Source organism: Rattus rattus, chromosome 17 (assembly GCF_011064425.1).
Source record: "Rattus rattus isolate New Zealand chromosome 17, Rrattus_CSIRO_v1, whole genome shotgun sequence".
NCBI lineage: Eukaryota > Metazoa > Chordata > Mammalia > Rodentia > Muridae > Rattus > Rattus rattus.
Window position 1 is genome coordinate 20,742,735 of NC_046170.1, and position 25,946 is coordinate 20,768,680.

General features: G+C 46.6%; 1 protein-coding gene across 3 annotated transcripts in view; it reads left to right on the forward strand.

The window, feature by feature from the left end:
• The window catches only part of Smad1 (SMAD family member 1), a 61,151-nt gene extending 37,852 nt beyond the window's left edge, over positions 1-23,299 (forward strand). For 2 of the 3 annotated variants that reach the window (XM_032887448.1, XM_032887446.1), the window contains exons 3-7: positions 4,230-4,487; positions 7,120-7,269; positions 10,645-10,866; positions 15,584-15,840; positions 21,927-23,299. In XM_032887448.1, coding sequence (XP_032743339.1) covers positions 4,230-4,487; positions 7,120-7,269; positions 10,645-10,866; positions 15,584-15,840; positions 21,927-22,070 — 1,031 coding nt within the window. In that variant the 3' untranslated portion in view covers positions 22,071-23,299. The remainder of the gene's footprint in view (positions 1-4,229; positions 4,488-7,119; positions 7,270-10,644; positions 10,867-15,583; positions 15,841-21,926) is intronic. The other variant, XM_032887449.1, reaches the window with a different exon arrangement.
• The last annotated feature ends 2,647 nt before the right edge of the window (positions 23,300-25,946 follow it).

The window sequence follows — 25,946 nt, forward strand, 5'->3', positions numbered from 1 at the left end:
TGAGGCGCTGCTGCGCTCCTGTTGTATCGTTTTAGCCGTTCTCGGTCTTTTCTCTCCTGTGCACCTTGGCAACACAGAAAAGCAGAGCCCACTAGAAGAATCACAGACGTCCTCAGGCTGCAGCGTCCTGCGGCTTTAGTCTCCCGTTGGTTGTCCTGTTAGCCGGAAAAGGGATTTTACTTTTTCATGGGAGGAGACGCAGTTGAGAAGCAGAGTTAACAGTGGTGAGGAAAGGAAGAAACCCAACTCCTCCCTTCAGAAAGGTCAGGAAAAAATGGGAAGCGAGAGCATCCTCCTTTTGAATTCTTAGAGGGCTGGAGAGATGGCTCAGTGGTTAAGAGCACAAACTGCTCTGAGAAAGGACCCAAGTTTAATTCCCAGCATCCACACTGGGCAGCTCACAATGACCTCTAGAGGAGGTTTTAATATTCTAGTTACACAGGGCACCAACACTCACATACATGTACGGATGTGCACACAGATGCACATATATACACAGAGTTAAAATAACGGCTAAAATAAGGAATTTTTAAAAATGCCAATGAAGATGTGGCAGAGAATGAGGTGGCTTAGTTGGTAAAGTGCTTCCGGCACGAGCCTGAGGACCTGGGTTCAGATCCCCAGCATCCAACCACAGAGTTCTCTAGGCAGCACACACGCACACGCACACACACACACACACGCATGTACATACACACACACTCACATAGACACATGCACACGCACACACAGACTTCAGGTGGTTGTCAGCTACATGAGAAAGGTTCCACTCACTAGGCCTCTTTTTCAGGAAGGGCACAGCGCAGCCAGGCCTGGGTATTAGTGACCATACAACCTGGTCATCTTAGAGACCAAGCATTAGTAAACCTAACCATGGGGTTGCCTCTCCAAGGAGGAACCTCGGGGCCCAAGGCAAAAAGGGCAGATTCCGACAACGTTTAGGAAGCAGATTTGGAATCTGGCTTCTCCAGAGTGTCTTGTGGGGAACAGCATCTCTGGAAACATAAGGAGAACAGTTCCAAACCAAGTGCACTGTCCTTAAGTATGAAGTTCGGGGTGCTCGGGAACTTGGAAGACACTGAGTGTGCCTTTACGGACCAGGCTGTGTGTGTCCCTAAATTCATGTTGAAGCCTGAACCCCGAGTACCACTGAAGGTGGGCTTTAGAGACAGAGCCTTTAAGGAAAAGATAAGATGAGGGCATTGTGGGGGGCCCTAATGTAGACTGCCTAACATCCTTGTGAGATGGGTTAAGCTGTGCAGAGATACACCAAGATAGTAGGCCATCAGGAGCTGAGAACCAAGGCCTCGGGAGAACCCTTCATCCTGGACATCAGCCTCCAGGACCACAGGAAAATGAATTCCTGTTACTCTGGGCTCCACTCTTTGGTATTTCATTACAGCTGCCCTAGCTACAGTGTCCACAAATCACAGAGCCATTGTGGACTTGAACAGACCTTCCGAGTGCTTTTGTTTGTCCAGTCCTGGGGATGAACCTGGGCTCCCGTGCATGCCGGGCAGGTTCTGTAGCACTAAGCTGTACCCATGGCTCTCTCTGCAGTTTAACTGCGCACATGCATACAGGTTCCCTCGGAGTCCAGATGAAGGGTCTCTTACAGATGGAATTATCCTTGTGGGTGATGAAAACTGGAAGGACAGTGCATGCTCCTCACTGCTGAGCCTCTCTTCAGCCTCTTTAGGTTTTATTTTCAACAGTTTCGCTAAGTTGCCCAGGCTGGCCTCGAACTCATTTTGTAGCTGAGACCGGCTTTGCACTCAGCATCCGGCTTCCATCTCCTGCCCAGCCCTTCCTTAGTGTAAGGAAGGCACCCAGCACCCAGATACTTCCCTGTATCTGTGAATGGAATGGCCTCTCAGTAAGGCAACAAGAACGTTTTTGGTTTCCAAAAGGTAGACAGGGAAGTAACTGAAGCCATTTGGAAAGAGAAGCATGGGTCCTGAACACCGAGAAGGAAAACCGACAGGAGCTGGACCTGTCAGTCCTCCTAGTGTGGAACACACTTAATTCCAGAGCTCGGGAGGCAGAGACAGGCAGCCTCCACCGGACAAGTCAGAACAGCCAGGTCTACATAGAGAAAACCTGTCTAAAACACCTCTCTCTCTCTCTCTCTCTCTCTCTCTCTCTCTCTCTCTCTCTCTCTCTCTCTAAAATATATATATATATATATATAAAAGTAAACAAAGACCCAAGAAACAATGGTGGCATGGCCCAGACAGAGCAGAGGAGGTGTCCGAGAAAGCAGCAGAACGTACATAGGACATCATGAGAAAGGTCCCCCTTGGTCCCCAGGACAAAGATGGACTCCTAATGAGTGGCATTTCTGGTTAACCAGTTAGAGAAAGGTAAAATTAAATAAAACTAGTGGCTCAGAAACCGAAACAAATTGGGAAACTCCGTGCCCCAGAAGGGTACAGGGATGAATTCTTCCTTTCAGCATGGATACACAAGACTCTATGACTGCACACTCACACACACACTCACACATACACACACACACACACACTCACACACACACAGACACAGACACACACACACTCACACACACACACACACTCTCACACACACACATACACACACACACATACACACACACACACACACATCACACACACACACTCACACACACTCACACACACACACTCACACACACACACACACACACACACACACACACACACACACACACACACACACACTCACATACACACACACACACACACACACACACACACACACACACACACGAACCTGGCGCTGCCCTGGGAGGAGGTGAGAATGAGAGAAGCAGAGGAGACGGTGGGAGCCGCAGGCCTCTGGCCTTCAGGGCTGGGCGAGTGTGTTCTGGCTTTGTACAGAGCACTGGGAGGCTGCTGAGGGCTGACGTGTGTCGAGCAGTAAGCCCAACACTGGGGGTGGGAGTTGTACCCAAATGAGTTTTGGACAAAAATGGAAACGAATCCAAGTGTTTTACATAGAAAAATAAATTTAAAAAGAAAATTCCATTCTTGCAGTTTTAAAACATGTTGCTTTTCTCTGTTGTTTTGGGGCCACAAGAGCAGAAGGGCTTCCAGAGGTCTTTGTCACTAAGGGGAAGCTACCTTGTGACCCTGGAGGACATCTTGGGGTCTAATGACTTCTCCCAGGGCGGGGTTCTATAAGTTACCATAGGCGGCCTGCCCATCCCTGGTAGGTCACCAGTTTGGTGGTGGCTGTGCCAGGATTTGGGGAGTTAACCATGCTGATTCTCACTGTCCTAGATTCTTAACCTGCAGCCCTCAGGAGAGACAACTCTTTTTGCTTTTGCTTACATACCTACCTCTTACACCTTCGTAGCTTGGAGTTTTCAGTTAGCAAAATGTGACTGTAACTTCCGGGTCCTCCTCGGCCCTGTTTTGTGGATCACAGAGAAGTGGGTTCCTTCGTCCAGATCCTCAGAGGCTACGTAACCAGTCCTCATCCTTGGTCTTTGGGTATTTGATGCCCACTGTGTTTATTTCTTCAACCTTCATTCTGTTGCTTTTTATTTTAAAAGGAGCTAATGTGTCAATTAAAATACTTATTGGTAAGTAATGTGATTCAATACATTCGAATATCATTCAATAACTCAGATGTCAGCAGACTGTCAGGGAGAACATCAGTGGTGATATATAAATACATAAACAGGGTAGCCCAGGCTGGACCCCAGACTGGCATTCTGTTGCTTTAACCTCCTTCCTGAGTACTGGGATCGTGGGTATATGCCACAGTGCTTTATGCGTGTGTGTGTGCGTGCGTGTGTGCGTGTGTGCATATGAAAGTGGTGCTCATGCCACCGACCAACTTTGTGGAATCTATTCTGTCCCTTTACATGAGTTCCAGGGATCAAGCTCAGGTCACCCAGCTGTGTGACAAGCTCCTTTCCCCTGAAGCCACCTGGCTAGCGGGCGATGCACATTGTTAACTGTGCTTGAGTTTCTTGTGAGTGGGAAAATTTGAAGTGAAATGCAGCAACATGGTTTAGTCTGAAACTGTGTTTCGAGGCTTCTCGGGTCAGCAGGCCAGGAGCGCTGCTCTCTGGCTGGAGTCCTGTGATCGATCTGGGCTGTGCTTTCCCCTCTGGTCAGAGCTGTGGAGCTGACAGTGATGTTCTGGTCATTTGCCCTCACTTGCCGTGAGGCTGTTACCGGTTTTCACCGTTCTCATTTCTCTCTCTCTCTTCCCATTTCCAGTTCTCCCACCGGTGCTGGTTCCGAGGCACAGCGAGTACAACCCTCAGCACAGCCTTCTGGCTCAGTTCCGAAACCTGGGACAAAATGAGCCCCACATGCCACTGAATGCCACGTTCCCCGACTCCTTCCAGCAGCCACACAGCCACCCGTTTCCCCAGTCCCCCAACAGCAGCTACCCCAACTCTCCTGGCAGCAGCAGCAGCACCTACCCTCACTCCCCGACCAGCTCAGACCCGGGCAGCCCTTTTCAGATGCCAGGTAGGAGGGGTTCACAGAGTGGGGATGGGGTGTTTGGGGAGGTGGGTGGGCGTGACCTGCAAGGAAGAGGTCTGAACTCAAGAGCAAGTTCCAGTGAGCGAGTCCTTCAGAACATCAGTTGTAGAGTGGAGTCTCACAGCCAGACAAGGGGATGGCCTGTTTGATTCCTGCTACATTTTCCCCTTGTTTTCAAAAGTTCTGAAACAGCTGCATCCTTCTGGGAGTGGCACGATTGTTCCAGCCTCGGCTCTCCATGAGAGAAAGGGAAAACATTATGTTACACACAGTGCTGTTCCGAGAAGTGGCTCCAATGAGTGCTTCTGACATCGAAGAACCCTTGCTGTCAGTGCAGCCCTGGAAGAGCTGTTTTCTGAGGGGTCACAACCCCCATTTAATTAAATTCATTTAACCAGCGATGTGATCCCAAGAAGCATGTGCTTTTAACAACAAGGAATTGTATCAGGAGTGCTGGAGACCATCTGCATGTTTAACTTAGCAGAGACAAAGCCAGTTATTTTCCTGTTGTAGTCATAACGGATACTGTGATAGTTCTCAAAATGGGTGATTAATTAGAACGTTCTAGTTTTCAAGTTGCAGGTTAGTAAACAAGCATCTCAAATATTAGTGCTAGAATCCTTGACGGTCAACAGCAGGAAGGCTACTATAAACAAAAGATCATCTTGAGATCTGGGTATTTCTGTGAGGGCGATAACTGGGCGGGCAGGTATGTTTACGGAGCCACTAAAAGTGCTTTAGATTAAATTTTAATTCAATGTCCATGTTGAAAGGTGGTCCACACTTTATTGTTGCTTCTTTTTGTTTTTCTTTAATTATTCTTATTTTAATTCAACTTGTTTATTTTGCATTATGTCTGTCTGTTTGGCATGAAGGTGGAAGAGATTATTTTGATAACCAAAGTAATAACTCGATGGTTTCCTATCTACCCATTCCCTGGCAAGTCTGCTGGGTCTGCTGGATGGGCCGGTGATGACAGGGTCCATTTCAGAGGACTTTTGAGCAGGGGCCACCCCAGGCGAGCCCCAGTAAAGAGAAGCAAAGACTGTTGCTAGGATTCACTCCTGTCCTTGGCCGTCAGGGATTAAAGCAAAAGCTGGAGGAGCAAAGCTCGAGCGTGTCCTGGGGGAGGTGGTAGAACACTGTTGGTGAGACCCTGCCGCCCTGAGCCCTGTTGGCGCTGCTGAGATTTTCACCGCCTGTTGGGGTAAATTCATCCGGTTCTGTTGAGCAGCCTCCTGGCTTTGCTCCTGACTCGAGACAAAGCAGACTTCACCTTAGAGCTGCACCAAGAAGCTGGAGTGCGGGGAGGCCCACTGAGACGTACAGGAAAGGTCTCTGGAGCCCGGCTGGCTCTCAGCTTTTTAGCAGCTGAGTTAAGACTCTGCCAGGGTCAGGGGTGGTGGGAACCGCCAGGGAGCCCTGTTGCCCTAAGTATTTACCCGAGCATTTATGGATCCCTAAGGTAAAATGTCGTTCTCAAGGCTCTGCCGGACATGCTGGGTGGGCTGACAGGCCAATGAGGAGCTGTATTTGGTTTTTAAGTCTTGTATTTCCCAGTAAGAAAATACCAGTTTTGCATTAATATATGTGGTTTCAGTAATCTTATTACTTGTTAGAAACTGTTCAGAAGGAGACCTATGTAAATTCTAAAACAGAAGACAGCTGAGCTAAACTGCTTTATCTCCTATTATTCTGTTACTGGGGGTTTTTAGGCTAGTCATTGCTTAAATGGTTATGGTGCAGAGATTGCTTAAATTCATGGGAACCAAGACTCAGTGAGTAGCAAATTCCTGCCCAGAGGTTTAATGTCAGAGACCTGGAAAGAAGTTTCTCCTTACCAAGTCTTGTCAGGCAGTTTAGTTACAGCAGTGAAATGAAATTTGAGGGCTCTCAAGAGTCTGCTGCATGAGAGTGTGCACCCGTGTCCTTCTCAGTGGGTTTAAAGTGACGTGGTCCTAGAGAGGTACGGGGACTCCTAGAGCCCACTTAAGGGTCTGTTGTTACTGGAAACAAAGTTTGGGGATACGATCGTTTTCTGAAACTGTACCTTAAGTCCAGTGTCTTTAGGCTCACCCTTCACCCCTCTGCAAAGGATTAGATGCTAAACTGTGGCCGAGATTAGCCTTGACTTCTCCGTCATCCTGCCTCTGCTTCCCGCCTGCAATCCTTGCAGTTGAACACCACCATGGAAGGCCTTTTTGTTAAGGGACTGGTTCAGCACAGGGAGGCAGGGACAAGCAGATCCCTGGGGCTCACTGGCTGGTCAGCCAAGCCTGCTTATAGAGTCCAGACCACCGAGAGTCCTTGCTTCCCCCACCCCCACCCCACAGAAGGTGAGCGCTTGCCCAATGACTCAGGGGGTAGACACTTGCTGCCATTGTGAAGGCTTTCACTGAGTCCCTGAAACCTACATGTTGGAGAGACCTAACTCCCCAAGTTATGCTCTGACCCCCACTTGTTCCTTCTTCCCCACAGTAATTAAACCCAAAGTTAACCTCTGACTGCCTGCATACACGTAGGCATGCACCTGCATTCCCGTGAACAGCGTGCACAGAGACAACACAGAAGAGAATCTATGCCTGAAACATGTATTTTTCTCTTTAAACCGTTGTAGCCGACACACCCCCGCCTGCTTACCTGCCTCCTGAAGACCCCATGGCCCAGGATGGCTCTCAGCCTATGGACACGAACATGACGAACATGACGGCACCGCCACTGCCCGCGGAGATCAACAGAGGAGGTGAAGTCAGCTGCCGCTCTCCCTGTGAAAGTTTGTCGTCTGCAGGTCCAAGTGTTGCTTTCAGTCATATAGACCTTCAAACAGTAGCTGTCTGGAAAACAGAAAAAACTGTTGTTCTAAGCCTGAAGGAAAGAATTCTCTAGAACCCAGCCCTTTGCCTAAAATCTCTGCCACAGTCTCCTAAGGGGTCTCAGAATTGAATGAATTTTCAGTAGCCTATGAGATGGCCTTAAGCGTCCGTTTGCCATTTGGTACTAGGAAGTTAAGTGAGGCCAAGTCTCAGCCTTGGTGATTAGAAAACCATGCCGTTGGCAAACTCTGAAGGCAACTGAATGTGCCATACATCCGTCAGAGCTGAACGGTCAGCCAAGATTTATTGTTTCCGTAAAAGGCGAACAGGCGTATCTCATCAGCATGCTAATCTGCTTCTACTTTTTGTAAATGGCTAAGTAATATAAACAAAGAACTATTTAGATATACATTTATCTATGGTTTAGTGTCAATAGACACATGGTTTGTATAGCTGTTTCATGTACCTGTGTACATATGAGAGCTCTTGCACATGGGGCAGCCGAGGCCTGTTTTACATTACCTGTGTCTTTCATTTAGATGGCCGCGTATTCAGGTCTTCAGTAATTAGTAACTTGGGATCGGTGCTGCAAGAATTGTCTTTAAATGGGCCAAGAGGAATGGGCTACCCGCAGTAGTGCAGAGCGGACTTCCCACTGGTGATCTCACTGGAAATCCATATAGCTAGGTTTCCAGACGGTTCCCTTTGTGTTAGAATAGACAGGCACACACGCATGCACACCCAGATGCTTACATAGAGGTGCGCATGCACACACACACACACACACACACACACACACACACCTTATCTATTTTAGAGCCTTTATCGTTGTGACAAGTAATGGTGCATTTTTCCTCTCTCTGTCCTCCTGCCTAACTTTGTTACCAGAAGAATTAATTTAAAGGGTAAGAATTTATTCTTTTCCCCTCAAAGAATTTACAGCTGAACTGAAGTTCACCTTCCCTCAGGGAAGGGGCTGGTCTTCACCCCCAGGCTCATTTCAGCCCAGTATACCAAGTGCACATTACCCCATGCCAAGAGGTACCATGTGCCCTGGCGAGATCTCCCATCCGCTCAGTAGCTTCTGAGGGAGCCTCCAGCAAGCTCTCCACCCGGGGATGAAGCAAGTTGAAATTAGAAGCAGTGTGGCTGCTGAACGTGTCTTGTTTTGTTCTAAAGCCCATTTTCAGTGAAATGAGAGGTGCCTTGGACTGGATCCGAGTTACTGGTGCTTTTTCAGGACTTAAATATTATGCTGTCCCTGTGGTAGCACGAGGATAGTAGCACTGTCCCTGTGTTAGCACGAGGATAGTAGCATGCTGTGTTCACATGTGTTCAGACGCACACACTGTAGCCAAGAACAAGCCCTAATGCTCACTCTGGATTTGGGATGATGACATGGCCGTGTAGGCTCTGGGATTATATTGAATATGCCAATCTGATGCCAGATCTCTGTGGTGAGAGGGCGTATGGGAAGTCTCACTTTGCAGCGACCTGAAATGTTGACTCCAAAATAAATACTATCAAAAAAAAAAAAAAAAAACCTTAGCAGTACAGTTAAGTAAATTGGAGCATATATAAATCAGTGATTTTGTTTTGAAGTTTTCTTTATAGGTGCTCTGTGTTTTATGGGTCTTGGTCAGCGTTAGATGTTGGGAGTTAACAAGTGAAGTGTGTGAAAGAGTAGCCTCTATCTGACCTATTTTTAGAATTTTTATTTGGGGAGCAAGATTTCCTGTGTGGACCCTGTATCTGTACTGACGAGATTAGCTGATACCCCAAACAGAGACCATACTTTAAGATCTTTTTCCCTTTTAAACAGCTTTTAAAATGTTGCCCCATTAGAGCCAATTTAAAATCACCTAGAATCTTCAAAGGAAAAAGAGTTGGCTTTTTTCCTGTTGTCACCTGTGGTGGTTTTCGCAGAGCAAGGGTCAGCAAACTACAGCCCACAGACAGATCAGCCCACTGTCTGTTTTTATAAATAAAGCTTTATTAGAACACAGCTGTGCCCATTTGTTACACATTATCAATGGCTGTTTTCAAGAGATACAAAGACAGAGTGGAATAGTTGTGATAAAGACCATATGTCCCACAAGTCTTTCTGGCCTTTTATAGGAAAAAAATGTGTCCAAGGCTAAACTAGATGAATAGCATTTCGAACAACACTAAACGCCGATAAAAGGCTCGTGTGACTGTGGCCGCAGCCGCCTTCACGCTCCGGCACCTGGTGAATCACTGAAGCTTTGCTCCTTGAAGAACAATGGAGCAACAGGCGGGAACTGTTTAGAAAACAAGGGAAATAGTTTATTTTCAGCTAAGCCACTTAAGTACAAAATGTTACTAACGAAGGACATGGAAGTCCTTCTTTTTTTTACCATGCCTGCTGGATTTTCCTTGCGATCCTTCCCGTTTGTTCATGAGGTCCCATGAAGCCCAGATCACTAATAATTACGTTGGATGTAGTGTGGCTTGTATGCCTGGGGGTCTTGAAGGAGGTTTGCTGCAGAAAGGATTCATCTCCCACCTCTTGGTTGAAAGCATTCGTGTTTGGAGATTCGTTGGGCTTAAGAGATCGGACTGAACAAGCTGCATCCTGTCAGTAAAGCTGGGTAGTTTCCATTGTTGGCCCATTCTGGGAAGCGAGAGACAAAACACACCTGCTCGGCATGACTTAAAGCAAATAGAAGGAAGTTAGCACGGAGTCTGGGTGAGAGAGATATGATTCATTGAGGGAGAATGGCCAGTTGGCAAGATTTCTTCCTGAGCTAGAAACACAGCAAAACGGCAGCTGCAGCCACCGCCATCCCTGGCTCTTGGGAAGGCAGGCAGCTTCCCCGCGATAGGTAGAAGTTGTTTCTGGTGCTTTGAGAAAGCAGAGGTTTACCAAGGCTTTTCCAACAGTAGCTCCTTTCCATGCCAGCCCCATTGGCACATCTCCAGGCCCCTCTTATTCCTGAGCCACTTGGTTTTTCATTGGTCGCTTGTATTTCTCGTAGGTAGTGTGCCAGCGAGAGAGATTCCTAATTATTTCTGTATGTTAATGAGAAGGTAATAGGTCCTTAGTATTCAGCAAATGCTGTCGCCGGGCTTGCTTAGCTGGTATTTTGGTTTTCTGCTAGTCATTGGAGAAGATTGTTCCCCAATTAAAGGAGAATGCCACCTTTAATAAGAAGTACTTCAGCTCTCAAAAATGATACATGTGATCACAGTGGTCGCCCTTGGCTGTCTTCTGGGTGATGTCCAGCCAGTTTTACAATGTGGTTTCGGTTTGGGGATGCTCCAGGCGCAAACCGTGAGCAACACCACCTTTTCTTCCCTTCTTACAGATGTTCAAGCAGTTGCTTACGAGGAACCAAAACACTGGTGCTCTATTGTGTACTATGAGCTCAACAACCGTGTGGGCGAAGCGTTCCACGCCTCCTCCACCAGCGTGTTGGTGGATGGTTTCACCGATCCTTCCAACAATAAGAACCGATTCTGCCTTGGGCTGCTCTCCAATGTTAACCGGAACTCCACTATTGAAAATACCAGGCGACACATCGGGAAAGGTGAACCTTCCCTTTACTCCATTGCAAATGTTCCTCTATAAGTGACTCCATCATTCCTGTGACAATGCCAGTGAAGGCTCAAATACTGCTTTGAAGAGTTTTTCAAATTCACATTATCTGGAGATTGTTCTAATCAATGATCTTAGTGGATTTTCCCACCCTGATAATGTGGATAGGGATTAGTGGATACTGTGGCTTGCTACCGTGGGCAATTCTTTTAACGTTTTTGTTATGAAAATATCTTAATAATTTTTACATTTATTACATGTGTGTGCATGCACATGTGTGCACTTGTACATGTGTGTGTGTGAGTGTCTCCATCAGAGGACAGACTTTGGGAGTCAGTTCTCTACTTCCATCCTGTGGACACCAGAAATCAAATTCCAGTCATCAGCTTGGTGGCAAACCTAGCCATCCAGCCATCCTGCCGATTTTTCTTAATAGGCTTAATTATTCAATGGTAGATTAAGACAGTTCTGTACCGTTTACACGCCTTTATTCTGTGATTAAACAAATAGCTAAATGTGTGGGTAGGTGATCAGCGCAGCATTCCCTGTGAGGTAAGGAACATGCATTCATGAAAGGGCATGGCATCCCTTGGAAGTGTCAGTGTAAATCATAACTTAATGGCACGGCACGTGTTTATATGCTGCTGTGCGTGTCTGTATGTGAGCCTGTCCATGTGCCCTCCGAACACACATGTAGTTTTTCTGAAGCAAAGATACAAAGTGTTGACAAGCACATACCTGGGGTCCAGCCCATTGCTGCTAATATCTGTCCCCCTGCGGGAAACCGTGGTGCCTCTCGGCATCCAGCTCCCACCTCACCGCTTTGTACAGTTTGGTACCAGGATGTATTTGTCCTTTGGTATCCATGGTGGGTTTGTTCTGAGACCCTCGAGAACCAGGAAACCTCGGATGCTCAGTTCCCCCTCTATCACACAGTGCTGTGACTTCATTTATCACACGTCACCTGTCAAGTGTCCTTATGAGAGTCGCACCTGCTGCACAGTTCATGGCGGGCAAACAGTCGCACTGTTGAGTGAATCGTGAGAGGCACAGCCTGGACATGTTAATGTTGAAAGATCATTTTGATCTGTGCGTGGTTGAAACTGGGTCCCAGATCCACAGATAATGAAGAGCAACTGTAATTAACCACAGCAGCGGATCTAAAGATACTGCCCGGTGTGGCGATGAGCGTACGCCTGTGATGCCAGCACTGGGGAGGCTTGCAGCAGAACATCAGGACAACCAAGGCAGGTCAGGCTGCACAGTGAGAATCTGTCCAATTAGAAAATTCTGACTGGTACAGCCATAGGAATCATTAATAGAGAAATGAATTAATTGGGAAGTCCAACCGCTAAATGGACAGTGAGTGTTATAAAATTCATCATTTTGCAACCATTGTGGTAAAGACCAAGCAAGAGTCATTGGCATAGGGCCGGTGAGATGGCTCAGTGGGTAGGTAAGGGCTTTGCTGCCTAGCCTAAGGGCCTTAGCTTAGTCCCCAGGACTGCGTGGTGGGGAAAGCCAGCTGCCATGCTTTGTCCTCTGACCATCACCCATGCTTCACACGCACGCACGCACATACACACACACATACACGCACGCACACACACACACCACCACCACCATCATCCATGCACACCAAACAAGGAAGTGAATTAATAAAGCAGAGAACCATCAATATATGCCAAATGTGAAGAGAAGTTCTATGATAGAGCATTTGCATGTTTTAAAATATTTCTCTAAAAGCTACTTTAGTTGCAAGGCAGAGTAAAAAAATAAAAGAATCAACATCTAGAAAGAGATCAAATAAAAAGGGGTATTTCAACAAGGGATAAGAGCCATTTAAGAAAATGTTTTAAGATTGTTTTTAGAGAAACAGCTGTTGAGATGGGACTTGGTGGACATCTTACTGTGATCAAGGGAGGGAAGATGGAGACAGTCTAAGGTGAACACAGCTCGCAGCACACGTGGGCATTGGCCTGCACCTGAAACATGGTGTTTCCTGTCAGCACATTCAGAAGGAAGAGTGTGTGTCTCACTCAATTTTAGGGGAACTTCGCCCCCAAAGTAGGAGAAAGCCACATTCTTTAGGACATTCTGAGGGGTTGGGTGTGGTGCACGCCTTTAATGCCAGCACTCGGGAGGCAGAGGCAGGCGGATTTCTGGGGCTGCACTTCCTTGTCACCCCGGCGCCAGAGGAGTGGACCCAGTGTCGAGTTCTAGATGACAGAAGCAGCCGGGGTCAGTGCTAGGGATAAGCTGAGGACTCCTCACATCCTGACCCACGGACAAGCAGCAGAAACCCCGTGCAGACATCACTGTGGACGGCATAATGGATAGTCATCTTGGGACAGGTCCTTGGAGTGGAGCCAGAAGCTCTTGGTTATATATACTTTCCAGAAAGTTCTTACTGACTTGTACCTCCCACTAGAAATAGACGTGTGGTGTTTCCCTTCACCCTGGACAGCTCGTGAGGAGCTTCATGTCTGTCCCTGTCAGTCGTCCACCTAGAAGCTTGTATAGCCATGGCGAAGCCATGACCAAGGAAATCAGAGAATAGAGCTTAGTTGGGCTTATGGTTCAGAGGGACAGAGTCCAGCACAGCAGGGAAGGGTGGCAGCAGGAGCATGGCAGTTAGACCAGAAGCAGGCAGCTCACGTCTTGAACCTCAGTCACAAAACAGAGAGAGAGAGCGAACTAGAAATGGTACAAGCCTTTAAACTCTCAAAGCCTATCTCTCCTGACACCTCCTTCCAGACTATACAAAGAGAGAGAGAAAACTGCATATACAGGTAGCCTTTGGTCCTTAAAGGAATGGCTGAATACTGTGAAAACTTTGAAGCAGACAGTAATTCTTTCTATATTGTTTTGTGACTTAAATTGTGATGCCACGATTACTTGGAAAGGTTAATAAGAATGGTTAAAAATAATAACGGATGGACAAGTAAAGAAAAATTCTGACATTAGGGCTTGTAAGAATTACAAGTAAGTCAATCAGCAGTGGAGAAAAGAGCAAAGTAAATTAGACTCGTACTGTAGTGGGCATGGGAGCCGATGTCGGGTGTTGGCATCAGGTCAGTATCCTTCCCTAATGGTCCTGCACCACACATTACATGTGGGAATGAGTGCAGGTGTATCTGTAACTGTCTTATCTGTCGCTCTGTCTATGCACACAAGTGTATAGAATGAATAAAATTGAAAGAAAAGGAATTACAGGAAAACACAAGATAAATTATTTATATCTGGCCTGGAACCCATAGCTCATAAAAAATAATAAAAACCCCACAACCGCAGCAGGATAAATAGATGAGCTGTAAAGGCAGTGAATTCACAGGAGACACTCGAATGGCCACCAAGCCGGGAGTGCACACCCAGCCCCACGTGCAAATTAAGACAATTGTATTATTTTCCAGCTGCAAACACTTTGCTCTGGATCAGCGCTGATGTGGGTCAGATGAACGGCGCGCCCACAGTGCTGTTGTGGGTGTAAACCGACATGAGCATCCTGAACAGTTGTCTGGCCACGTGATTCCAAGGCCTTCTGTGGAGCCATTTAACTTCAGGACTCTCTTACGGATAGTGACATTTGTCATGACTGCAGGGATAGAAAGCTATTGCCACACTGGTGACCGGTTGATAGCAGGGCAGTCAGGCAGAGGTTTAAAAGTTTCTCAGAAGCTTTCCTGATTGCAAAATCAACACAGTGCATGCACGCTAACAAGCATTGTTTTCTGCACTGAAGCATTGTTAGTATTTTCCCTTCTTTATGGTTTCACACCCTGCCTTAATTTTCTAAGATGAGAAGTCATCTTTATTACCAGGAAGAAAGTTTCTTTTCTTTTCCGTAGTTTTCTAGCCCTATGTATCTGTAGAGATGCCGCATGGCGTTTCCTTGGACAGTCACGGTAGCGCCGTGCCCCAGGCATGGACAGGGTTTGGAGCCACACCACTTTTGCTGGGTGCTTGTTCCCCCTCGGAGGCTTTGAGAGCTTTCCTTCTCCCTGTTTTTAATCACTTCCTGTGTGACGGGAGTCACGTGGCATCCAGAGGGCAGCTTTGCAGGACTGATTCTCCCACCTTCAGCAGGAAAGGATTCAGGCCGCTGACCCCTCCTCCCCACCTTGAAGGTGGGTGCTGGCATTCTAAGCTGGGAGACGTTTTCAGGCATTGTTTGTAGTGGTTATTTTGGTGAGCTTCTATTTCACACATGCACACACACACGCACACACACACACATACACATACACACGCGTGCGCGCCTTTTTTCCTATTTCTGAAGCTTTTGTTTTTAGCTGGACCTCCCACCTTCCAGCCCCCAGTAGGACTTCTTCCTCCCGGGTTTCATCCCTCCGTGTTTATTGATCATCACTTCCATCTCGCTGAAGTTTTCTGAACAATTTAGCCCTGGCATAAATGCAGGGGACTTTAAACACACAGGATGCCCCAGTGAACTCTAGGTCCTACTGCACTCTATTTTTAGAGCACAGATATACTTTCAACCCTGGCCAAGTGGGACATTAAATACTTACTGAAATGAAAGTGTTATACTTTATTATTTTTGAGAGACTTTGTTATTTCCTGGACATGCTGACTGACACAAGGGTAGCATAGTTACCTCAGAGATTTGTCAGAGCAGCCCAGCCTGACTGCCTGGGCACCTGTCATCCAGATAACAGCCGGCTGACTCGGTCTGTCTCCGTCTCGCACAGGAGTCCACCTTTATTACGTCGGAGGAGAGGTGTATGCGGAGTGCCTCAGTGACAGCAGCATCTTCGTGCAGAGTCGGAACTGCAACTACCACCATGGCTTTCATCCCACCACGGTCTGCAAGATCCCCAGCGGGTGCAGCTTGAAAATCTTCAACAACCAAGAGTTCGCTCAGCTACTGGCGCAGTCTGTGAACCATGGGTTCGAGACCGTGTATGAACTCACCAAAATGTGCACTATTCGAATGAGCTTCGTGAAGGTGAGCGGTGCCCACCCATCTCATTCAGGCTGGACACACACACATACGCACACACACACACACACACACACACACGCACACACACACACACACACACACACACACACACACACACACACACACAACCACACACACACACACACACACAACACACACACACACACACACACACACACACACACACACACACAACCACACACACACACACATACACACACACAAAACCACACAACAACACATACAACCACACACACACACAAACATACACACTCTACACACAAAACCACACACACAACCTCGCATACACACTCCACACATAAACTTACACACTCCCTCCATTACACACACATGCTCACACACACACATATGTGCTTCCCCCACCACAAACACTCTGCATACACACACACAGAGAACCACACACCCACACATACACACTCCCTCCATTACACACACACACATACACACACACAACCACACACACACAACCACGCATACACACTCCACACATAAACATACACACTCCCTCCATTACACACACACATGCTCCCCTACACACATACATGCTTCCCCCACCACAAACACTCTGCATACACACATGCACATGCTTCCACCACACGCACACACTCTCTCACAGAATATGAATCTGCGCCTTCTTGGTATATCTTCCTTTTTCAAACCTCTAACAAGAGGGTCAGTGTCCAAAAAGTTGTCTTTGGAACATAGCGATGTAATCTCTCACCGTGTGGGTCCCAGGGATAGAACTCAGATCCCCAGGCTTGGGGGCAGGCACCTTTACCCAGCTGAGCCATCTTGCTGGCCCTGGTCAGACCTCTGTTGCTAGAGAGAGGGTCTGACATTGCCCAGGCGGCTGAGTTGATGGCGCTGGGGAGGTGTGTCAGCTCTGCGTCCAGAGTGGCTAGGCTTCCTGACCTGTGTGCTGCCATTGCCCCATTGTGGGGTCTCTGGGACACTAGGCCAGTGCTCTCCCCACTGCACTATGTCCCCAGCCCCATAGCTGCTGTCATAGCATAGGGAATGCTATGTATTCAACAAGTAGCTTAAATGCATGGCCGTCCTGTGAGATCAGCTTTCTTCCTCCTGTTCTTTGCTCTTAGTTCTGAGTGCAGAGGATGCCGGTGCGTACTGGCTGTGGGCTGAATGCACAGGATGCCGGTGCCTACTGGCTGTGGGCTGAATACACAGGATGCCGGTGCCTACTGGCTGTGGGCTGAATACACAGGATGCCGGTGCCTACTGGCTGTGGATCTGTGGTCAGCGCATGACTGTTTAGGTGCCTTCAGCAGTTTGATTCCTGGGACCCACATGGTAGAAAGAGAGAACCAACTCCTGCAGGTTGTTCTCTGACCTCCACATGTACACACACACAGGGCTGGGAGGGCAGTAAATAGATGTAAAAAAAAAAAAAATAGTGAAAGACGTATTTATACTGGAAATTCTTTTTAGTTGATCAGATGCTTTTCGTTAAAATGTATTTCTAGTAAATCGTGTGTTTTGTGTATAATTGAAAAGTTAGCAAGGCCCTGGTTCCAAGAGAATTCTGTGATATCAAAGAAAGGAGTCATTGCTTATCACAGATATCTCCTCGGTCCTCTTCTGCCACTAAAAATGAAAGTTTTTTTCGATGCCAATGAAATGTTTTTAAAAAAGGGCACATCTGATGACAGCACATTCTAGCAACCACCTTGTCTCTGAAGCCTCGGAGATAAGTCTTTATCCTGCTTTACCTTGAGGAAGAGCGCTAATTACAAACCTGGGCGAGGCAGTCGTCTTTCATGTGCAGTCTTCAAAAGCTCTGTGCCTTCTCGCCGGGCCTGTTTAGCGGTTCATCACCGGGTGATTCCAGAGCTGTGCTCTGCTCATCATCACCCAGATCAAAGGCGCCCTTCCCCGCCTTGGCTGAACGTGGCACCTCTTTAATATTAAAGGAGGCCTTTTTCTACCCCTTAAAGAAGTTGACCTGTACAGTGTGTGCAAATGCGACCACAGGGCCTGTCCTTGTTCGTTTTTCCCAGGCACCGTTTAATTTTTGACTCAAGCATTTTGGCTCAGGCGAATTACAAAATGAGACCAGCTTCTTGCCAAAGTGGTTTTTGTTTGGAAGAAAGAACCCTTGAGAGCGGGGGTGTTTGGACTGTGGTGGAGACACGGGTTGTTCTCAGATCTCCTCATGGTCTGTAGGGCTGGATGGATCTGGGCCTTTGGTAACCATGCCTGAGGTTCCTTGGTGGGCTGTGATTATTGAATTCTTGAAGAAGTTTTGACTCCAATAAGCTATCTCCTTGGCATCTGTTTCCTACTGATCACACCAGCAGTTAAATGTTACTTTTGTACAACTAAAAACATTTATTTGCACTAAGGTATTTAAAGGTTTTTTTTATTCATGTCAGTGTGTATATTTATGACCAAAACGTGTGTGCACGCTGCTGGAGGCCACAGAGGGTGTCAGAGCTCTCGTAGCAGGAGTTATAAGCTACCGTGAGCAGTCACGGGTGCCTGGACCCAAACCCAGGTCCTCTGGTGGGGCAGCAAGTCTGCTAAGACATCTCTCCAGCCCAAAACTGCAGTTCAGAATCGACTGACTTCATTCTTTCTGCAGACATTTTACCGCTATTCTGAAAAGAATACAAAGAGGGGAAAAACACATCTGAAACCTCTAGCGTCAGGATGCATATGGCTTCCTGTGGCTTTATTAGTAACGGAACATAAAAGAATTTAATACTGACTAGCGAGGCAACTGTGCAAGCAAGGGTGGATGTGGGTGGGAACCTAAGCTAGACAAATCTTACTACTCCAAAGCTGGTAATGGGCTAGAGGTGCTCTTACAGAGGACCAGAATCCTGTCCTGATCTTCCACATCCGGCAGCTCATAACTTCTTCTAGCACCATCTCCAAAACTCAAACACCTTAACTTCTTTTGTTTTCCATGGGTACCTACATACATGTGCACATGGACACCCCCAAATGCACATAATAAAAAAATAAATCTCATTTAATGCTCAGCGACCTATAAATAACAGACCCCACATAACAAGAAGTCGAATGCTCATAACGAAAGCTCGCATGCACACTCTCTGTAAGGGATGAGTGATACCAAGGAACTTGCCAGCATTATCGGGCGGGGTCCAAATGATCGTTTTTTTTTGTTTTTTTTTTTTTTTTCCCGGAGCTGGGGACCGAACCCAGGGCCTTGCGCTTCCTAGGTAAGCGCTCTACCGCTGAGCTAAATCCCCAGCCCCCCAAATGATCGTTTTTGGTGTTAATATGAAACTGTTCCTGACAAACCCAAATCAGTCTGGCCCAGAAAGTATGTGTGGGGCTTCTGCCTCATGACCGGATTGAAGGTCAGATGTCAGCCCCTGTCTTCAAAAAACTCACTTTCTAAAGACACAGACCTGCATGGCAGCTGTAGCTGTTGAATGTGCAAACCCAGGGACGTGCATGCAAGTTCACAGGTGGAGTTCACGTGACCCAACTTTGTCTTAAAAGTTCTCACTCAGATATGTTTCTTAAAATTGCTAGAGAAAGGAATGTATCAGAGACCCTAGTAGCCATAATTCTTTGCAAGCAAGGATTAATTAGAAATTATTTTGATTCTTTTTATTCACACCGACACCATTTTTGTACAAAATTTTTAAGAGAGGGTCTCCCTGAGTAACTCGGGTTAGCCTCAAACTCAGTGTAGCCGGACTGACTTTGTATCGTTCACAGTCCTCCTGCCTCAGCCTCCGACTAGTGCTAGGATTTCAGGGACGTCCTGTTGACCTCACAGGCTCTCATGGTGATGTCTGTGGAGCATTGGTGTCCTAATTTGTCATTCCGATGCCTGTAGCCAACCACCCTGACCACATGAGTGGTCGAAGCCTGTCACTTCCAGACAGTGCCGAGGTGTCGGAAGAACTTTGGGGTGTCGTAGCCGCTACCCTTCAGTTTCCCCTGAGACTGAAAAATCAAGAGATTGTGTGGTTGACAGGTAGAGTTTTATCTGCCAAAGTGGGGAAGAAACAATAGCAGTCTGTCTGGCACCACCCTTTCTGCGTTTATTTAGGGTAAGGAGAGAATGGAGTGACAGCTCTCCCAGGGCTTAGTGGTGGAATGTACTGCTTACGTGAGCCTTGGGTTTATCCCCAGTGCCACAAAAACGGACAGAGGGGAGCCAGGCACAGTGCCCTACACTTGTAATTCCAGCATAGGGGAGGTCGAGGCCCAAGGATTGCTACAAGTTTGCAGCCAGCTGGGACTGGGTACACAAGCCTAGCAACCCGAGTTCAGTCCCTGTAGGTCGCATTGCTGTTGCATGATGCTGTTCCTGGGGAGACCTGAATAAACATCTACTCACCCCAGATAGGGAGCCAGTGACAGATCAAAATATGAGTACCACTGACGTCCGATTTGGGGAGCCACTGAGTTACTAGGGTTACTTACAGGAACAGAAGTGAGTCAAAGACAGCTCGTGTCATCAAAAGTTCCCCTAGCATGGGTGATGCTCACAAACGTGGGGACTAGAGCTCACTGCAGCTCAACAGGCTAGAGAGGGCCTTCCCGGAAGCTCACTTGGTCTGAGCCCCTTCTAGGCAGCTTAGCTCGCCTGTCTTCCTTGGAGCTCAGCCCGTCTGAGCAATCTGTAATGTTCATATCAATCTGTAATGTTCATATCAATCTGTAATGTTCATGTCAGCTTGGGGAGAAAGGGGCCTAGTGAATCTGGTCCATTTCATAGGACTTCCTAAAGCTCTTGTGTAGTTTGCTTCTTGAGTTTTAAAGAGTTTGCCTATAGGGTGGGGTATTTCACCTCCCCTTAGAACGGTTGCCAATCAAGGGGCTTTCCTCTTAGATGGAAGCTTTTATCTCTAGAGAAATTGCAACAGAGCAAAGTAAGGGCTAGAAGGGAAAGGAACTGAGCTCACAGCTGTGCACCAACCTCCACATGCACACTCGAGTGCATGCACACACATACGTGCACACTGGAGTGCATGCACACACATACGTGCAACAATTTAAAAAAAAGCTGGGTACACTGGTAATCCCATCTTAGGAGACAGCAGAGATAGGACTCCTTACACTGACTGACCATCAGTCTAGCCTAATTGGCAAAAGCCCCCACGTTCAAGTGGCCTTGTGTCAGAAGATACAGTGGGGTATGATTGAGGAAGACAGCCAGTGTTGACCCCTGACCTCCCAGGTATGAACACACACACACACACACACGCACGAACGCACGCACGCACGCGCACACACACACACACAGGGGCATGGTATTACTCAGTCAGGAGTGTGTAGTGTGCTGGCAGAGGTCCTGGGTTCGGGTCCTAGCACCCAGCTGAGATGGCTCACAACAGCCTGTAACTCCAGCACCAGGGGTTCAGATAGGCCTCACACACAGCATTCAAAGATAAATATCTATTCAAGCTGGTACATATATACATTTTAAATAAATTTTAAAACAACAACAACAACAAAACCCCAAAACAACCACAAAAAAGCCAGGCTTGATAACATAGCCTTTAATCCCAGTGCTCAGAAATCAGAGGCAGGTGGATCTCGGAGCTTGAGGCTGGTTTGTCTGGTACACATAGGAAGTCCTAGGGCAGTCAGAGTTACATAGTAAGAATTTGTCTTTGAAAAATAAGTAAGTAGTAAATTAAAAAAAAAACCAATAAAAGAAAAAAGTAATTAAAGTTTTAACATAATAGGAAATAGATATTTAAAATATTTTTATTCAGTCAGCTGTTGAATTTATGTTAAAGTTTTAAGAATCAAAGACCAGCAATATTTGTTTGTTTGTTTGTTTGTTTGTTTGTTTATAACAAGGTCTCACTGCTGGGATTAAAGATGTGTACCACCATACCCAACAAAATCTGGGGGTAATCTGGGGGTCCTTGGATAGACTTTGAGTGGTCAGCGTGTATCCCAAAAATGACTGAGTTCCGCATGCATGCGTGGCGTGTTTTTCTTGTAGGGAATAACCATGAATACAAACCGGCTCCTAGGAACTGATCATATAACTTTCTACTGAACCACTGAGATGAAGGAGTTCAATGATTCCCAGTGTGCTTTCTTTTTCCTAGGGCTGGGGAGCGGAGTACCACCGGCAGGATGTTACTAGCACCCCCTGCTGGATTGAGATACACCTGCATGGCCCTCTCCAGTGGCTGGATAAAGTCCTTACCCAGATGGGCTCGCCCCACAACCCTATTTCATCGGTGTCTTAAAGGGCCCTCGGCTTCTGTCTCTTGCAAACTATTGGGCCTTGCATGTACTTGAAGGACGGAGAAGTCAGACAGGATGGGGAGCTGTAAAGGAGCCGTGATACTTGACCTCTGTGACCAACCGTTGGATGGAGAAGCTGACAGGCCTTGGTAACAAGCTGTTGATATCAAGAACCCGCTTAGTTTACATTGTGACATTCTGTTGTAAAATCAACTAAAATGCTGACTTTTAGCAGGACTTTGTGAATAGTTAGAAAAGAGATGGCCAAGCCAGGGGCAAATTATCTATGAGGAAAAAAGCAAAAAAAAAAGGCCCTGAGCAATCCTTTTGTGTGGGTGTTGGCAGAAGGTTGGCGCCGATCGTCTTTATGGAGTGGGCTCTCATCAGGCTCGGAGCCCACGCTGATCATCTTCTCATGGGTTTTCTTAATATTTTAAAACTATTTGTTTAGAAATGAATGGGTTTTTTGTTTGTTTTAAAGTAAAGGTTAATTGTTATGCCATGCGTAGTAACCTTTCTGAAGCTGTATGCTGACTGTATTGCTGTCAGGATGACGTCAGGCATATGCCCTTTGCTAAATATGTATATACAGAATACTTGGAGGTTATGAATAGTCCAAATGGCTAGTGGGTCTACACAGTATCTGAGGGGCGGGGTCGGGGAGGAAAACGACAGCTGCAAATGTAGACATTGCCGTAAAGCCCAGCCTGTTGCCTTAAACGGACAAGCTGGTGTCGGAATTTGCTGTGTTTCAGGTTTTTTAGAGTTTTATCTGGCTTTTCTTCCTTTCTTTTCTGCTGTCTCATCCGCTCCACAATGCAGTTAAGCAGCTGGTTAATTCCTCTAACTGAGAGCAAATGAGTAATTCCTTCTGTTCGCAAACGGACTGGCTCTGCGTCTCAGTTCCCGGAACATGAAAAGCGTGGACTTAACGAGCAGTTCTTACGGCGTTTACAATACAGACATAGGCTTTGATTTTTCAAATAAATTGTTTGCCAAACCTGGTAACTCTGTTCATTATTCGCAGGTTTGAAGAAGATCTCTATCAGAATCCATTTCAAAGTTTTTTTTTTTAATTTTGTTTCGGTTTTTTTGTACTATTTGGTTTTCTTCTGTTGAAGTTTTCTATTCTCCTTTTCTCTTATACAGCGAGTTCTTTTATTCCAACACTAGCAGGGTTTTTCTCTACTGGAAATTTTTAAATAAAACCTGTCATTATTGCTTACTTTGATTAAAAATGTGTCATTTTTTTTCTTTGCAAGTTAAAATCAGTCAAATGCGGTGTTCTTTTGAGCACTGTCTGAGTACAAAAGCTGTTACTGAAGTGAAGCCATGCGCCTGAACGGCCGAGACAGTGGTTTGGAATCGGAAGAGAAAGGATACACTAAACTGGAAAAATTAGAGAAAAACTAAGCATGTAGACTTAAAAGCAATAACTTGAGGGCGGGGTGTGTACCATGGTCCGCCTGGGCAGGCGAGAGGGTGGCTCGTGCCCTGGGTCCGTCCTCCCATGGTGTGGGTTTCAGAGATTAAGCTGAGGTCACAGGGTTGACGGGCAAACACCATTACCCACTGGGCCGTCTTCCCAGCCCACAGATGTAGAAATGTTTAATGTAAGGGCGCAGCAGCACAGTTACTGATGGGTGGCCACCTCGGTTAACCAGAAGAGTTGATTTGGGAGCTAAAGGTGCACACATAGGGTAGCCATGGGAGAATGTAGCCAAGGAGGCTGAAAATGGAGGCTGCACAGGAGAAAATGATGACCTCAGTGCAGTTTTATTGGGATAGGGATGGTTTTCTTTCTCCCATCAAGAAAAAAAAAATGTTTGTTTTCAAGATAGGGTTTCTCTCTCAGCCCTGGGTGTACTGGAACTCGCTCTGTAGACCAGGCTGGACTCAGAAATTTGCCTCCCTCTGCTTCCCAAGTGCATGTGCCAACCACAACCCAGGTCCACCAAGAACATTTTTTAAAACTTATTTAAAAATAAACAATTTGAGGTCATTATCTAGCCATGTAGATGCCACTGTTTCTCCCTATATTCTTTCCTGGACTTGGTTCACAACCCAAAATTTCAGAATCTACTGCCTCCCACCATTTGGAATCGACTTTAAAGAAAAGAATGTCTTACTCCCCTGAAACTACAAAATACCTCCCCTAAACAGTGACCAGGCCAACATTTCTATCTTCTATTATTGCCCCCAAGACCATCAACAGCAAGCAAGAGAGCCTGGGCCAGGGGACCTGTGCTGTGACAGTTTCCTATCCATCTTTGCTGGACCTCTCCCTGCACACTCATTGAATGGAGATAGGGTCATCACAGGTCGGTGTGGGGATCATTCAGCTAAAGTTAAGAATACCTTAGAAATGTAAGTGTCAAAATACAACAGCCACCGTTCTTGAGTCTTCTGTAGTCCATTTCTTGCATCAGCCTATGAGGCAGCCCACCTGTAATTCCAGCCTGAGAAGACAGAGACGGGGACTCCTTCCCCAGAGCAAATCGACTGTGGAGACCCTGCCTCAATAAGGTGGAAGAATGATCGAGAATGATTCCTGATGTCAACCTTAGGCTCCAGGTGTGCACACGCGCGTACACACAAACACACACACACACACACACACACACACACACACACGTGCATCACCAGACTATGAAAATGGCCAATGGGAATAAGCAAAGTTACCTTTAAATTATACCATGATATATTACTGGAAATTGTCTAAAAATAAAGAGCGCAGATAAAATTACCGTTAAATTATGTACTGTGATGTGTAACTAGAGATTGTCCAAAAGAGCTCAGGGTAAGAGTTCTCCGAAGCAGGGGGATAGCTGCCTTTGCCTTCCTTGAGTTCTCTCGCTGGCTGTTGGACAGTTAGTGAGTTGGATAGTAGGTGAGCTGAGGATTACACTGCTAGGGCCTTGAAGGTGAGCTGGATAAAACAGGAAGATCATCCGACCTGGAGACCCTGCAGTGTGCAAGTGCCGTGCGTAAAAATGCCCGTTGTGTTTAAGGGCAATTTCATGGAATTCTAGTAAAATCTTAATGAAACGCATTCTCGTTGGCCATAGAAGATTGGGGAGGAAGTCTTTGGGAAATATTTTGTTAGGGGAATGAGAAAATCAAAGCAACTATTTGTCTAGATAACGAGAGAAACAGTGAGGTTCCATAAGATGGCAAAGGTCATGGGGACTTTTGCTGAGAATCAGTAGTGGGGATTAGAATTGGAGAGCTCTCCACCGCCCTCCGCACTTGATAGAATTAGAAAGCTTCTTGGAAAAGCTAATCTCAGATCATCTTGACATTGAACATATGCAAAGCCCTTAGAACTTCCCAGTAAACGCTTAAACCTCCTTAACATCTGGCTGGGAAAGCACTTGGGTTTAGCTGGTATTTGGGAGAAGACTTACCTTTAAACAGTCAGAAATCCTGTCAACAAGGCGCTTACAGTCTAAAGGGAGGACGCTAGTGAATGGGTGCCTGGGTCTTTGTGCTCTGGTCCCTGCCAGGGCCTTTCCCACAGCATTCCTCTCTTCCTCACAAGAACATGCTACTCCCTCTCCAATTCTTGCCTTGCTGTCTTGCTGAAATAAATAATTAAGACGACGGCCAGTGTATAAAGAGAATCAGTGGGCTGGAGAGATGGCTCAGTGGTTAAGAGCACCGACTGCTCTTTCAGAGGTCCTGAGTTCAATTCCCAGCAACCACATGGTGGCTCACAACCATCTGTAAAGAGATCCGATGCCCTCTTCTGGTGTGTCTGAAGACAGCTACAGTGTACTTATATATAATAAATGAATAAATCTTAAAAAAAAAAAAAAGAGAATCAGTTTATTTTTGACTCAGTGAGGAGGTTGTGGCCAGTGACTTTGACCAGGAAG